This window comes from Euleptes europaea, chromosome 4 (genome assembly GCF_029931775.1).
Source record: "Euleptes europaea isolate rEulEur1 chromosome 4, rEulEur1.hap1, whole genome shotgun sequence".
NCBI lineage: Eukaryota > Metazoa > Chordata > Lepidosauria > Squamata > Sphaerodactylidae > Euleptes > Euleptes europaea.
This window is the reverse complement of record NC_079315.1, coordinates 21,525,675-21,542,745: the sequence shown is the minus strand read 5'-3', so window position 1 is coordinate 21,542,745 and position 17,071 is coordinate 21,525,675. Positions and strand designations below refer to the sequence as shown.

The 17,071-nt window shown below is 45.0% G+C and overlaps 1 protein-coding gene across 1 annotated transcript in view; it reads right to left on the bottom strand.

Annotated features, from left to right (window-relative positions):
* The window catches only part of HOOK3 (hook microtubule tethering protein 3), a 74,287-nt gene that overhangs the window by 48,981 nt on the left and 8,235 nt on the right, over positions 1-17,071 (bottom strand). Inside the window, exon 2 of the mRNA XM_056848065.1 lies at positions 5,894-5,979. Coding sequence (XP_056704043.1) covers positions 5,894-5,979 — 86 coding nt within the window. The remainder of the gene's footprint in view (positions 1-5,893; positions 5,980-17,071) is intronic.

Genomic DNA, 17,071 nt, shown 5'->3' with positions numbered 1-17,071 from the left:
TGGAAGCCAACTAATGTCATCAGGTTACTTTTTCTTCAGACTTCACCATGTCAAGACTATTTTATCCTTAGGGTTGTTGTCAACCTCCAGGTATTAGCTGGAGATCTCCTGTTATTACAACTGATCTCCAGCTGATCGAGATCAGTTCACTTGGAGAAAATGGCTGCTTTGGCAACTGGCCTCTATGGCATCCCCTCCCCAAACCCAGCCCTCCTCAGGCTCCGCCCCAAAAATCTCCAGGTATTTCCCAACCCAGAGCTGGCAACTCTATTTATGCTGGCAGTAAGCAGAGAGAGATATAGTGGATAAAAGTCATGACTCTAGAACAAACATTTTTGTGTTTCAAACTGTTAGACTACCTAGGTATTTGTGAAAATGAATTTAATACACATTAACTGAAAGTGAAACTGTTGAAGTTATACTCTACACAAATTGGTACTTCCACAGCTAAGTCTAACAGCTATACTAAAGGCTTCTCCAGAATTTTCTTTAGCTATACAATCATCATCAATTAATATTAAAACATCTATTCTCACTAAGGCACTAGATTTCATAACTACTGCAGTCCAACAATTAACTTGCAATACTGTGGGAGAAATAAGGTATTTGGGGCTAACCAGATGAGCTCTATCAGATAAACTGATTAAAATCTATTTACATAGTGCCAGCAGCTAGTTAAGTCAACAGCATGGGTATTTCATGGGAATATGAAGAGATATTTCATAAGCACTGTAGCACTCTCACTCACTCACTCTCTAATGGATGGGTGTATGACATTAAGTTGTTAAACCCTTCATTTTGATGGATTCTCTCATGAGATACAAATATGTTTGCCAAATCTTAAGACTTGTATCATATACATCCCTAGCTATTAGTGTACAGGATGAACCTTTAATATTGGCCTAGCAACATATTCTTTTGTCCTGCAGAAGCTACACATATTACTCCTCACGCTCATATAAGATCTTGAGGCACATATATCTTAATCCAACTTAGCCTTATCTACCCAACAAGTTTTGAAGCTAGTCTTCAAAGTATCTTTAGATACAAAGACAGGTCCATTTTTGTAACATAACCCTTTCCTCAGCTTATTATACAGCATGATTTCAGGTATACGAAAGGCCTCCATAAGGTCCAGAACACAGCTGGATTCCAGCAAACCACTTGTGATAACTGCATTGGAACAACTTGCACAAGTAGGTTTGTACAACATTTAACAGCCCTACAGACTCTCAGAGGACTTCTTTACATAACTGATGGTTGCTTGCTTTTCCCACTATCATAAAGCTCTGTGACAGTCTGCACATTTCCAAAGTAAATCTTCCTTATTATAAAGAACTCTGACTCTTTACCATCACCATATAATTCAAAGTTCATAACTTGATCTGCACTAAACAGAAAGATCTAAATTCACATTCTGCTGTTTACAGGAACTGAAACACAAATATCTCTGTACCACTCAAAGTGGACTTGTGGTGTGTGGAGATTTACCATTGTATATGGAGGTCATCTTGAACTGGAAGTAAGCATTGTTGTTTTGAACATCTAAGTTACACTTTGCTTTGGAAGACTCTTTAATGGACTATATATGGACTGTACATTTGACAACTATCCTATGTTTTGCTGAGGTTCCACTTTTTATTATATTTTGTATTGTATGCAAGAATTGGGTTTATAGAATATAAGTAATACAATGTGTGTGTGTTTTTGTGTGTGTGCGTGTGTGTGCGTAAAGTGCAGTCAAGTCGCAGCCAACTTATGGCAACCCCTTATGGGATTTTCAAGGCAAGAGACTAACAGAGGTGGTTTGCCAGTGCCTTCCTCTGTATAGCAACCCTGGACTTCATTGGTGGTCTCCCATCCGAATACTAACCAGGGTTGACCCTGCTTAGCTTCTGAGATCTGACGAGATGAGGCTAGCCTGGGCCATCCAGGTCAGCGCAAGTACAGTAGTGGTGATTTTATTATATGCTTGGCATCCTGTACTTTTTTTCTTAATTAGTTTATAGGAACTGAACATTTTAATTAATCTTCTGAACTTCTCATGGCATTCAAAGTCATTGATGAGCCAGTTTCTGAACTACAGCTTTATTTTCAGTGCTCAATAAAAGGATGACTGAAACAGAAAGCACAGGAGAAGTGGCCAACTAACCACAAAAAACCTGTTTTTGGCACTTCAAGGAAATACTTTATCCTACTTCCATTTGTGATGCAAGGTACACAGTGAACATTCCAGTTTTTGTGAATACACTTTTTGTGTTTGATACAAGAATTTTGAGCGCAATCCTGAAGGGGGGGTAAATCCATGCCGATTGGGAGTGGTGGGGCCACGCCTCCTCTTCAGAGGCTTCCTGCCTGCCGCGGAGACAAAAAAAGCAATTTTAAAAATAAAATAATGGGAAAAAGGGGGAAATGCCCCCAAAGTACAAAGTGGGACTGCGCCACCCAAAAAAGGTGGTGCAGCCGTGCCACTGCTCAAGGGGGCATTTCCAGGGCAAAAGTGCTGTGGAAGCTGCCTAAACGCAGCTCTATGCCTGGGAAGGCCCCCACCCATGCTGGCGCGAGTTTTCCCTTCCAGGAAAGCCCCGCCAGTGTGGCTGTGGCGGCGGGCAGCACCTGGACGCCAGCGTGTTTGCCCCTGCGCCGGCGTAGATGCCATCTTATTCCGTGATAATCTGGCACCTACGCCAGCACGGGGTCACGCCAACTCCTAAGGAGCTTTGACCCCCTTTTCAGAAATTTTGGCTGTCCATAGATTAACTGTTTTATGCAGTATGTTATACTAGAATAATGCTATCAAATGGGAATATGTAGAAACATGGTCTTTCTCACAAAACCCTCTTCTCTATGCTCCAAGAGGCTTGGGTATAGAGGACCTGATGGACCATCTCCACCTCTATGTCCCTGCCTGTGATCAGGTTGACTGAGGAGGCTCTATTGTAGGAACCAGGGGTCCACAAGTTGCAACGCTGTTCAATAGTCAAGTGGTACTTTCCACTGGCCAGCTGGAAAGTCCATAACAATATTACATGTAAGCTTAAGATAATCAGACCATATATTGTATTAATAGATGGGGGGTAGGATGAGGGAAGCATTTCACTCTACTGAGAAAGCACATCAAAATCACTTAAAACAAAGCAAACTCCTCCTATCCAAGAGTCTTACTTATTATGAAAAACTGCCCTAAAATTGAGGGCAACTTAATTGCATTATAGTGTATCAGACAACTGGGTCCATCGAAGTCAATACTTACTCAGACTGGCTTTCCAGGGTCTTAGGTCGAGGTCTTCTCACACTACTTACTACATTATGCTTTTAACTGGAGATGTCAGGGATTAAACCTGGGTCCTGGCACATGCTCTACCACTGAGCCATAGCCCTTCCCCAGGAAGCTGGAAGTAGAGGATGGGGACAAGAGTGGAGGTGGGAATGAAGCAAAAATTGAAGAACAAACTGTTTAGAAGGTGGATCTTTCACTATAATCTTATGGGAAAAGAATGCTGGGATGTCTACCCCACAGTATAGGTGGTAATGCAGCGTCCTCTAGTGGTATGAGTCCCGAGACAGGGGACACTAAGGTTCAAATCCCCAACCATGAATCTCTCTGGGTAATCCTAGGGCAGTCACATATACTTAGGCAGACCTGTCTCACAGGGTCATTACAAGGATTAAAAAGAAGAGCGATAACTCCTGTAAGCCACCCTGAGCTCCTTGGATGAAAGGTGGGAATAAAACTGTCATATGTAAACAGATCCAAAGTTTCTTTTGATTAGGAAGAGATCTTTCCACCCATCCCATAAAGGAGGACAAAATAAAATAAAAATAAAAAGGAGACTTCCAAAAACAGAGGCAGGAAGAACAGAGGCAGGATGAAAGTACAAAAAGGCAGGACAAAAAATGACAGGCAGAAGTTACTTTCAAGGGGAATGGAGGAAAAAGGGGAAGTAAAGAGCCAGACAAGCTACCCTCAACTGCACCGAAAGTTATTTTTCAAAAATGAGAACGGGAGAAGCAAACCTAGGGGTGACAAAAAGAGGCTGCAAATGGAGAAGCAAAGTCAAAAGCAAGTCAGAAGTTGCTTTCAGACTGGGGAGTAGAAGTACCGTTTGCCAGCCATAATGCAGCAATAGGAGGGAGATGGCATTATGCAATGCCACAACACTTCCAGCTAGAACCCAAAAGTAACATTGCTGCAACACTCTAGGAATTTCCCCAATATCTATGGTTTTTACCACAGGGATTGGGGGAATTGTAGAGCATCACTTGATGCCGTGATGTCACTTCCAGGTTCCTTCCCAGAAATGATGCTGTAGTGTCACACAATGCCATTTTACAAAACTCCGCCCACCAAATGCTCTCACCGCTGTGTGGGGATGGCAACCCTACTGGGAAAGGGTGAGAAAGACCAAAAATACAGAAAAAACAAAAACAAATTAAAACTAATGGGGGGGAGGGGACTGCACAAGACACTATTATGGAAGACATTACTATGCAAGTCTATTTAACATAAGACCTACATCAGAGATGGTAGGACATGACCGGTTTAAAAGAAAGATAGACCTACAAATGTTTCAAATAAAATAAATATATAACTCTGCAGGAAAAACCTTCATCCATTTAGTCGCATCTTGGTTCATGAAAGACGCCAGACAACACTGCAGGAAACAGAGCCCTACTGTCTTACTTCAGAACACACGCTATACAAACAACAACACTCCCCAACACTGCCTTGACACAGCCATGATATTGAGATGCTGATGCTGAGCAGGGGCTCAAGGGTAATTTATATTTGCTACAATAAACCAAGTCACAACCAATGAGACTTTAAAAGAACAGAAATAGCTCTGTGATTTACCCCACTACTGCATGATCAACTGTACGTACAAACCTATTTTTATTTAATATATTTTGCATAAGAGGCTCTTGCCTCATCCTGTCCTTTCTCTCCCTCCACTGCCTCCCCCGTGGACCAGCCACTTTTACTTATGTACATAACTCTATAAAGTACCAATACATTGATATGTGTGTGTGTTAAGTGCCGTCAAGTCGCTTTCGACTTATGGCGACCCTATGAATCATTGTCCTCCAAAATGTTCTGTCTTTAACAGCCTTGCTCAGGTCTTGCAAATTGAGGGCCGTGATTTCCTTTATTGAGTCAATCCATCTCTTGTTGGGTCTTCCTCTTTTCCTGCTGCCTTGTCTTTCCCAGTGACTCGTCTTCTCATAATGTGATCAAAGTACGGCAGCCTCAGTTTAGTCATTTTAGCTTCTAGGGTCAATTCAGGCTTGATTTGATCTATAACCCACTGATTTGGGTTTTTTTTGGCAGTCCACAGTATCCTTTCCTCCAACACCACATTTCAAAGGAAACTACTTTCTTCCTATCAGCTTTCTTCATTGTCCAGCTTTCATACCCATACATAGTAATAGGGAATACTATAGCATGAATTAACTTGATCTTGATTAACTAACTTGATACATTGATGGCACTCTATAAATAATAAAATCAGAGAAAAGGATAACCGTGTTGTTACAATATTTCTGAATTGATCAGTTCAACATTAACAAACATGTTAGATTTTCCTATGTTTTAAACAATCATGTTAAAGTTGGATCTTTGGGATATACTTTCTCCCAAATTACATATTTGTTCTGAACAGGGTGCGGGGAAAAGACTGGTGTAATTGCTTCCTGGGTTTGAAAACAAGATGTCCAACACTTCAACAAACATTTCTGTCAATGAATTCTACATCAGCAGCACTTACAGTTAAGCAGTAAAAGTGTTCAGGACTGCAGCACAAGGTAGGAGGTTTGCATCAGCCGAACACAAAAGAAGTTACAAATCCGAATAAACTGACACATTTACAATGTTAAAAAAAAAAAGTTCTCTTACATTTTTTGAAGAACTTGGGCCATCACCACTCCATTGGTTAAATCTTCTACAGTTTGGCAGGGTGCTTCAACGTTGAATGTCTGGATCTGAAAAAGAAGGAGTAGGGGGTGTTAAATAGCCTCCAGCTATTGCACTGTGTGGGCACAGCAAGGAATCTTTGGGAGTGGTAGAAAGCGCTTATCACCCATCTACAATACACAGGACAGAACAGCCTCGAAAGTAAATGTTTAAAACCAGCAGTATACATGCTGCATGTCAATTAGCAAGCAAAAGCATAAATAGAGAACGGGTGTAGCATAGTGGCTAAGAGTCTGCAACAGGAAGGCTCTGGTTCAAATATCACTTCAGCCAATAATTCAAATTGGGGGGGGGGGGCAATTGTCAGCTTCTGCGTGCAGGGACCTGAATTTTTTTTCTTATCCTGCTCTTAAAAGCACCATATATACCGACAACATATAGATTATAAAGATTGCCTGCAGAAACCTTAACTAAAAGGCGTGCTCAACATTTTCCTGGTGCATCCTAACATTTTCAGGATGGTTCTAGCAAAGTGGTCCAGATTCAGCATAACCCACACACACACACATACACACTTGAACATGTATGTCTCTCAGACAACATGGTATATGTCCTCAGACCTTAGCCAATCACATTTTTATTTATTTACTTCATTTACATTGCACTCCCCCCCTAAAACTTAAGGCAGATGATACAACAATGCAATAATAACCTGTATACTACAAACAGTGCTATAAAAAAGCAGATTACAAAATTAGAAAGAGCAGATACACATGCTAAAGATAGCTTAGTTTGCAGGAGTTTGCTGCTCTTTCTCAAATACAGGCTATATTTCAGGGCATACCATTATCCAGTATATTTGGGTATTAGTATTAGGAACCAGCATGGTATAGTGGTTAGAGGGGTTGGAGCCCAGGGTTTGAACCCTCTTTGTTCAATACAAGCTTACTAAAGGATCATGGGCCATTCACTCTCTCTCAGCCTCCCCTACCTCACAGTATTGTTGTTGTGAGGATAAAACGGGAGGGGGGATTTTCCCACTGGGAAGAAAAGCAAGCTATAAATCTTTAACATAAAGGATGCCTTGGTCCTTACCGTGAAGGCTCTTTCTCTTCCAAGGCGAAGGGCATCTCAGGATTGGGTGTTTTCCCGCTGCTTCCAGGAGGCAGGACTAAAGGAAACTTCCTGTCTCCTTGGCGGGAAGACCGCCCACTATCCTCAGTTACTTGCTTGCCTAGCTCCTAGAGAATTGCTAAACAAGGCTGAGAACAGTACACATGTAAGGAAGGAAACAGGAGTGTTAAAAACATTGAACAGTGAACCTAAATGACCCCGGAGGGTTAATTGGAAACTGGGCCGCCAAAACGGGCGGAAAAAACTTGAGAACTTCAAGTCCAAACGCACTGCTTGAGCGTGAACAATCAGGTGTTGGCCGAGAGAGCGCCGTGCATTTCTTGATCCAATAGACAGTGGAGTCAGGAGCAACCTGGTCTGCAAATGAGTAGATATTCCATCCGGGTGGGCCAGATGTCCTTCGCCTCGGAAGAGAAAGAGCCTTCACGGTAAGGACCAAGGCATCCTTCTCCTCCGAGGCAAGGGCATCTCAGGATTGGGACCTTCTAGAGCTCCCAGAGAGGGTGGGTCAGTTCTGTTCCAGCACGTGTTGGAGGACCCTGCGTCCGAAGGCCGCCTGAGCAGAAGACCAGGTGTTAATTCTGTAGTGCTTGATGAATGTGTTAATAGAAGACCAGGTGGCCGCACGGCAAATTTCGTCAACTGGGGCCTGTCGGTTGAACGCCGCTGAGGTCGCCGAACTGCGAAGGGAGTGAGCAGTGATCCCTTCTGGAGGAGTGACCTTAGCAGCTTTGTAGGCTTCTATGATGCACCTACGCAGAGTGTAGCTTATGGAGGCGGACGACATTCTTAACCCCTTGTTGGGGTTGGAGATATTGATGAACATCGAGTCAGACTTTCGGAACTCTTCTGTTCTATCGATGTAGATGCGGATAGCCCTGCGAAGGTCCAGGGTGTGCCATGCTTTCTCGGCCTGACAAGAAGGTTTCGGGCAGAATGATGGAAGAGAGATGTCCTGGGCTCTGTGGAAGAAGGAGTTTACTTTTGGAAGGAAGGCTGGATCCAACCGTAGGACGACCTTATCCTTATGGAAGGTGCACAGGCCCTTGTGGATTGAGAGGGCTCTGAGTTCAGAAACTCTGCGGGCTGAGGTGATAGCCGTTAAAAATAGTACCTTCATCCGAAGGAACTGAAGGGGTATCTTCCTCAGCGGCTCGAATGGGGCTGAGGTGAGAGCCTTTAAGACTAGGTTCAGCTTCCAAGTGGGGAAGCGGTGGATGGTCGGTGGGCGCATGTGTGTGACACCTTTTAGGAAGGCAGAGATGTCCCTGTGTTGAGAGGTGGCAACGCCCTCTATAGAAGGAACGACTGTGGAGATGGCTGCGATCTGACGTTTGAGAGTTGAGGCTGATAATTTTAGCCTCACGCCCTCCTGTAGAAATTCCAATATCTTGCTAACTCCTGGATTTAAGGGGTTCACTTTCTTTCTCTGTCCCCATCTAACGAAGGCCTTCCAGGATGCAGTATATATTCGTCGCGTCGATGGCTTGCGAGCTTCTAGGATGGTAGCCACCACCTCTTGTGAGTATCCGCAAGCTAGGAGTCTTGAGCGCTCAAGAGCCAAGCGGTCAAGCAGAACCACTGGGGCTTTGGATGAGTCAGAGGGCCCTGCTGAAGCATGGTTGGAGAGGTTGGGATCCTCCAGGGCTCCTGGATGGAGAGGTTGCGGAGTGTCGCAAACCAGGGTCTGCGTGGCCAAAAGGGGGCCACTAGAAGGACCGTGGCCCTCTCCTGTCGAATCTTGCGCAGGACCTTGGGAAGAATTGGAATCGGTGGGAAGGCGAATAGCAGTCCCTGGGGCCAGGGGAGGAGGAGAGCATCTGTTCCCTCTGCCCTTGGGTGGAAAAGAACCGAGGGGTCTTGTGGTTGGAGGCAGACGCGAAGAGATCTATTACGGGATGACCGAACTTGGCTGTGATGGTCTGGTAGGTCATCTGGTCTAAGGACCACTCTCCCTCTTGCACTGTCTGTCGACTTAGCCAGTCCGCTTGTGTGTTCAGGACTCCGCTGATGTGCTCTGCCTTCAATGATTGCACGTTGGCCTGTGCCCACTTGAAAATCAGGGACGTCTCCTGGTGAAGGGCCGAGGACCTGGTCCCTCCCTGCTTGTTGATATACGCCTTCGTGGTCATGTTGTCCGAGCGCACGAGGACGTGATGGTGTTGAATGTCCTTTGCGAACGCCCGCAAGGCCAGCCGGACCGCCTGAAGCTCCAGGAGGTTGATATGGAGCCCCTTTTCCTGTGGTGACCAACGACCTTGTGCTACCTTGGAATTGAGGGTTGCTCCCCAGCCTTCTAAACTGGCGTCCGTGAAGACTTGCAGCGGATCGTCGTGGAGGTACTTCAGAGCCTTGCCCAGATTGGATGGGTTGGTCCACCATTGGAGGCTGTGCTTCACAGAGACTGGCACTTGGATTAGTTTGTGTGTCTTGCGGGTGATGTGTCTTTGAAAAGGTCGGAGCAGCCACTGGAGTGGGCGAAGGTGGAATCTTGCCCATGGAACGATGTTTATGCACGAGACCATGTGACCCATGAGTTTTGCTAGCGCCTTTAGACTGGATCTTCTGTTCAGTATAGTGGCTCTGGATAGGGTGATTATCTTGTGGATTCTTTTCCGTGGTAGGGAAAGGCTGTTGGTAGTTGAGTTTATGTGGACTCCGAGGTGGATGATGTTCTGGGAGGGTTCCAGGGAGCTCTTCTCCAAGTTGAGGACGTATCCGTGATCCTGTAGGATCTGTGCCACTCTCGCGGTATGCGCCAGGGACTGGTGTCGAGATTGTGCGCAGATCAGGATGTCGTCCAAGTAAGGGTGTACTTGGATAGATTCCTGTCTGAGGGATGCCATGATGGTGATGAGGATCTTGGAGAAGACTCGGGGCGCTGAGGAAAGACCAAAAGGGAGTGCCCGGAACTGGTAGTGTTCCTGGGCATACGTAAAGCGGAGGAAACGTCTGTGGATGGGGTGGATAGGAATATGAAGGTAGGCTTCTTTTAGATCCAGCGCCGTCATGTAGGTTCCTGGTAAGAGGGATTCCACAATGGAGCGCATTGTTTCCATCCGAAAACGCTTCTTCAGGATCCTGCGGTTGACAAACTTCAAATCCAAAATTGCCCTCCAGTCCCCATTTGCTTTGGGGACTGTAAAAAAGATGGAATACACTCCCTGAAACCATTCTTGGTTTGGGACCATCTCTATGGCTGCCAGTTTTTGAAGATGGAAAATGGCCTGAAGAGTTCTTTGATGTTTCTTCTTGTTTGCTGGAAGTGGGGAAGGAATGAAGCGATCCGGAGGTGGGGTAGAAAATTCCAGGAGGTAGCCCCTGGAAACAATCGGCATGGTCCAGTTGTCGGGGTTCGATTGTTGCCACCTTGTTGCGAACGCTTGCAGTCTTCCGCCGATGGGGAGGGAGCTGGAGTCATTGGGGGTTAGGTTTAGCAAACTTGTCGGATTTATCTGACCGGGTTTGCTGGCCTTGCCTAAGGAATCTGCCGCCCTTACGAAAGGTTCGGGAGTTGGAACTATTGCTGCTCCAAGACCCTTTCCTGGACTCTGATCTGTATCTGAAGGGAGCTCTGGGGGCACGAAAGGACTGGTATCCGGATGGGCGATTGTCCTTTCTCAATTGCTTAGGCATCACGTGTCTTTTGTCCCTAGTTTCCACTAGGATTTTATCCAACTTCTCTCCAAATAACCTCCCCTCTTGGATAGGATAGGCCATCAATGTAGACTTGGCCTTGAAGTCAGCAGGCCAAGCTCTGAGCCATAGTGCTCTTCTGACTGAGGTGACCGAAGCCATGGATTTGGCTGAGAAGGAGATAGCATCCAGAGAAGCATCAGCCATTAAGGAAGTTGCCTTAAGTACCCTATCCAGTCCAGCAACCACACGTTGGTTCTCCTGAGGAACCAGCTGGATAAGTTTCTTTATCCAGAGGTAGGAAGCTCTGGCAAAGATGGAAGTAGTTGCGTTTGCTTGGATCGCCATGGCAGCAGCCTCATGAGCCTTCCTGGTCAGTGATTCAGCTTTCCTGTCTAGTTGGTCTTTGATGGAACCAGCGCCATCCTCAGGAACTAGGCCGGGGTTTTGAAGGTCAATAACTGGAGCTTCCACCAGGGGGACCTTGAGGAGGCTCATTGCATGAGGTGCTAGGTTGTAATTCTTTTTAACCCCACTAGGAATTGATTTCCCTGAGGTGGGGTTGTCCCATTCGTCTGTAACCGCTTGCAGAAAAAATTCTGGAAATGGTACCGTGTTAGTCTGGGGCCTTTTCCTAGGAAAGCACTCCTGCACCCCCCGCTTGCGTTTTGGGGAAGGATCCTCTAAGGCTTCCTGATCCTCCATGAGGTCCAGTGCCAGAAGGGCCTTAGCTAATAGACTCTGAAAATCCTCCCCAGAAAACAGCCTTGGCTGTTGCTCATCTGGAGGGGGAATGTCTTCGTCTGAGTCGTATTCACCTTCCTCGCGCTCCCCTAGATCCGAGGACTGATCCTCCTCTGAGGAAGGGTCCTCGTCTTGAAGCACTGTGGACTGAACTGTGGCCTTCTTGGCCGCCTTAGTGGGCCACTTAGCGGAGGTAGAGGGGCCAGGACCTGGATCCTCTCTATCAGTGCTAGCAGGGTAGGAGGAGGAAGAGTGTGGGGAAGCTTGTTGCACTACCCAGGGGAAGGAGGGGGGAAGCCTCATCTGAAAGGCTTGGAAGGCTTGCCATTGCCTCTGTAAGGCCAGGTTGACCAGGTCACTAGCCTCCTCACTGGAATAGGTCCGCCCCTCACTCCCAGCACTCAAGGGGGGGGTTGCCACCTCCCGCCTGGAGCCCTCCTACCGGTAATCCGACGAGGTTCAAAGGCTGCACCGAGGTAGCAGGCTGAACTGGGGTCGTCTTTTTGGCGGACGATGGAGCAAGCTTGGAAGAGCCGACCTTCAGCTTGCTGGAGCGCCTCTTTCTTCTCTGTGCGCCCGGGAGCGGCGCCACCTTCGGCACGGTTTTTCGCGCCTTTTTCTTTGAAGGCGCGGGCTCCCCTTCCTCGCCCGATAGCGTTGCCGCGGCTGCCTCCCTGTCCGATGATCCGCCGATGCGGTCATTGGAAGGGGCCTGGGCGGAGTGGACCAGCCCGCCAGCCTGAAAATCCTCGACGGAGAGGAGGTCGTCCTCCCTCTCCGTTGTTGCGTCGGCCATCTTGGATGAGTGGCCGGCTTCTTCTAGTCCCTCGCTAACCCGCCCTAGCGGGAAGGGGGGGGGACGAAAAAACGAGGGGGGGGAGACTAGAAATACGAGGAGACAAGGGAGGACGAACAGGCACAAAGGGAATTTTTTTTTTTTTTTTTAACGAAATAAGCTAGAGCTAGAGGAGGTCGCTGCTCTCCGGAGCAAGGCAGGACAAAGACTGAGGATAGTGGGCGGTCTTCCCGCCAAGGAGACAGGAAGTTTCCTTTAGTCCTGCCTCCTGGAAGCAGCGGGAAAACACCCAATCCTGAGATGCCCTTGCCTCGGAGGAGAATAGCTATTTACAATTTTGCTTATAGAAATCCAAGACATTTATACTTCTAAGCTCTCTAAATATGTTAAACAGTATAATAATATGTGGTGCTTTATAAATGATGCATACTATGCTGCAGAGCAGTAAGGAAGTTAAATATTGCATATATTTCAGAATCAAACTGGAGTTTAGCGGCATCTTAATGATTAACAAAATTTATTCCAGAATAAGCTTTTGTGAATCAGAGTTTAAAGGTAAAGATCCCCTGTGCAAGCATCGGGTCATTACTGACCCATGGGGTGACGTCACATCTCGACATTTACTAGGCAGACTTTGTTTACGGGGTAGTTTGCTATTGCCTTCCCCTGTCATCTACACTTTACCCCCAGCAAGCTGGGTACTCATTTTACCAACCTCGGAAGGATGGAAGGCTGAGTCAACCTTGAGCCGGCTACCTGAAACCAACTTCCATCAGGATCGAACTCAGGTCATGAGCAGAGCTTAGACTGCAGTACTGCAGCATACCACTCTGCGCCACGGGGTTCATTTGAATCAGAGTTTACACTAGGATAAATTTGGTGATTGTTAAGGTGCCACTAAACTTTGAGAGCCAGCGTGGTGTAGTGGTTAAGAGTGGCTGACTCTAATCTGGAGAACCAAGTTTGATTCCCCACTCCTCCACGTGAAGCCTGCTGGGTGACACTGGGCCAGTCACAGTTCTCTCTGAACTCTCTCAGCCCACGTGGAGGGAGGCAATGGCAAAGCACCTCTGAACGTCTCTTGCCTTAAAAACCTTACCAAGTCGCCATAAATTAGCTGTGACCTCATGGCACGCGGACACATACAAACACACACTTCTGTTTAATTTTGCTGCTACAGACTAACACAGCCACCTGTCTGGATACTGTTTAATTTTTTTTTTAATCACAGCTTCAAAGTTTACATCTCTAATGAAAACATCATAGCACACTATAATCAAGCAAACCAATTAAGGAAGGGGCACGTTTGTTCAGGAGATTAGAAACATGCACAGAGCCCAGATGGCTGTACTGTCCTGGTTTAAACTAGGTAAGCATGCAAGTTTACAACCCTTGTGCAGTCCCTTTTATTGCTAAGATTATGGTTTTTCATGATGCTCCTACACATAGCCTCAATATGTGCCAAAACTACACTGCAAACAGCAAAAGCATCTCTAAAAAGAAAAGCATGAACATTTCCAGCTAAAAGTACATAGAAATGCTTTAAAATATGTAGATTATAAAAAAGCTGAACTATCCAATGTGTTTTGCATTTTTACCTGCACCTTTGGTGCTGATTTGTGGGAATCTCTGTATCATTTCATGAAAGATGTGCTTTGGTCAACTCATCATCTTTGCTAGTGATGACTTATTACAGAGTTTTCCACTCATCCTTATTTGGCCATATTTTCACAAAAATTCCCAGAACATCTTCAGACCACCGATGGCACAACTATTTCTACAAACTCCCTTTCAAGTCACTTTGAGACCTAGTGACGATCATGCTTTTATTGAAAGGGGGGAGGGGAAACAATCTTCTGTTTAATATTGGATCACGTAATGCTAATCCCATTTTTTACCATTCAGGATGCCTAGATTATCCTCAAAGTGTCAGTTTAAAAACTAACTGACAATTTATGTGGCACCAAACACTTACAAATTTATTGCATAAAATATTTGTTTTATTTACATTATTTATACTCTGCCTTTCTCACTGAGGCGCAAGACAGATTACATGATTTAAGTCAGTACAACCAATAGGATGAGGAGACATATAATAAACAATGTACTAGGACTAGCATTTCTGAAACAAGGCATAAAAATTAAACATGACATATTAAGCAATGCAAGAAATTGTATTACATAAATAGAAATATAATGCAGAGCAAGATAAAAAATATACAACAGATAATACATCTGTAGTATAGTTCACAGTACAGTTCTCTCTACTGAAATGTCTCCCTAACTCATTCTGTTAATAATGCAGTCCCATTACTTCATAAAAATGGCTCCTGAACAGTTTTTACATACTTTGCATAAAAGCCAAGTAAGGGATACTTCCTGACCCCCTTAGCCAGGCCATTCCATAAGGCAGGGGGCCACTACAGAGAATGCATGTGTACGGGAACTTGCTGATCTTGCCCATTAACACGGTGGCACGGGAAAAGGCCTCAAGCAAAGCTATCATACTGGAGCATAGGGAGAGAGGCGGTCCTGAAGACATGAGGGTCCAAGGCTCTGTATGTGATGGCCAGTACCTTGAATTGTACCCAGTAACTGATGGGCAGCCAATGGAGGGATTGCAGAATGGGTGCAATATGCAACAAAGGAATTAGGAGGTGCGTTAAGGAAAAAGGCATCAATGTGGACACTTGCTAAAAGAATGATTTGGTTGCAGCTTCCTGGTGCATTGCATACTTAGAAACAGACTTATAAAATCCTAATGCATTGGTTACTTAATGTCTTGTTTGGTTGATTGTACTCACTATGTGTAAACTACCTTGAGTCCCTGTGAGAAAGGTGGACTATAAATAATGTCAATAAATAAATAAATTTTCCCTTGGAAGCTGGCTGTTTACTACAGCAAATGTAAGACATGCATCCAAGAAGCCACCTGAAGTCATTCTAAAAGCTGCAGTTACGGGACACATCAAGGGAACACTCAGGGTCCCAGTCAGGAATCCAGAAGATTTCATTTCAGCTGGCTTACTAGACAGCCATTATTTACAACTGCTACTGGCCCCTCCACCCTCTCAATCGTCTCTGTATGCTGGGGAAAGGGGCTGGGTCTCCCATCATTTTATGCAAGTCTTCTGCCATCACAAAGCGAGACACACCCCATCTCTCCCCACACATTATCTGCAATATACAGAGAAATCAGGAGAGTGACATTTACCAGATGTAGAGTAGGGTTCATCATTGGCAAGCGGGCCAGGGGATTTGTGCAGCCTTGCACCAGCACTAAATAATGCCTCTCCTTGCTCCACAAATCTTTGAGTTCTGTGGATGAATATTTTCACTAAAGCTTCCTTACCTTCATTTAAACTTATAATCTTGCAGTCTTAGGGCAGAACTATATATTTGAAGAAGAAAAAAGTGTGACTGCTGCCAGAACTGCAACCATGTATTGAGGTGTCCTCTATAACACATTTAGGACAATGTACTTGTATTTTGGGAGTCCCATGCAACTGCAAATTATGCAGTGAAGTCCGTGTAGATGACTAGGGAAGGCAATGGCAAACCACCCCATAAACATAGTCTGCCTAGTAAACATCGGGATGTGACATCACCCTGTGGGTCACTAATGACCCGGTGCTTGCACAGGGGACTACCTTTACCTTTACTAGAGGATACCTAATTGTGAAGTCCTACTAGAGGAGAGGAGAGAGCTGCTGTTTTCAGTGGTAACTTGTGTTTTTTGTAACATTTAGTTCCGCCCTGGAGCTCCTCAAAATCAACAGGAAGCATCTGGAATATCTAAGGGATGCCTACTTCCTAAGGAATGGATGCCAGGGAATTGTACATCTGAAAATTCATAACATCCAGGGCACGCCAGAGCCTGTCTCTGACTGTAAACCAAGTGGCCGCTTTGAGACTTGCTCAGAAACCAACTAACTTCTTACCTTAAAAACATAAATCTCCACGTAGAAGGGAACAGATGAGAACAAGCATTTCTGAAACTTTGTGGATTTTGAAAAGAATTAAAGGTAAAGATTTCCAAACCCTGAACTTCCATCCCTACAGTATAACAATATTAAAAGCTATGCCCTATAAAACAGGAAGTTAACACCTCGGAAAAAGAATGGGAGGGTCAATGCTAGTCTACATACACCCAGGCATTCATTAATTGTTGCATATGGGAAGAGTTTCAACTGAACAAACCTGCTGACCCAACAAACAGAATGAATGCACCCCAACAAGTTCTTAAAACGTTCACAAACAGGTTAGGACACTTGGGTGGATTTGGAAAGTTCTACTAGCATTTTAAGAACTCATTTTCTTGCCTAAACAAGTAAAAACAGCTTTTGGTACTTCGGAAGAATAATCGCCCTTCATAATTAATGACAAAAGAATTTTATGGGGGGGACTTCACTGGCAATTGAATATTTCCATTCAGTTTTTCATTTCCCACATTTATTAACTATAAGAAGATTTAGCAGAACATGTACAATTTTCAAGGGAGAAGATGTCATTTGGCATTATATTTTTATATCATAACTAATGTCAGTTAATTTTCTCAGGCTTCACACTGTTTCTTCCTTCATTAGTTTATTTGCCCTACTTCACTGCACTTTTGTTTATCTTCCCCTTTTCTGAGAGAGGCTAGAACTTCTAAGCAGTTTCATCAAACCTGATTTATGATACCAGGCCTTAATTTGCTTACTTTCCCCCCTTCCCCTCCCGTAATTTTCTGGATAAATATGAGGAAAATTATTTTCTTTCCATTGCATCTAAAGAAGTGAGGTCTGGCTCATGGAAGCTCATGATGGAATAAATGCTGTTAAGTCTTTAAGGTGCTACAGGACTTCTGT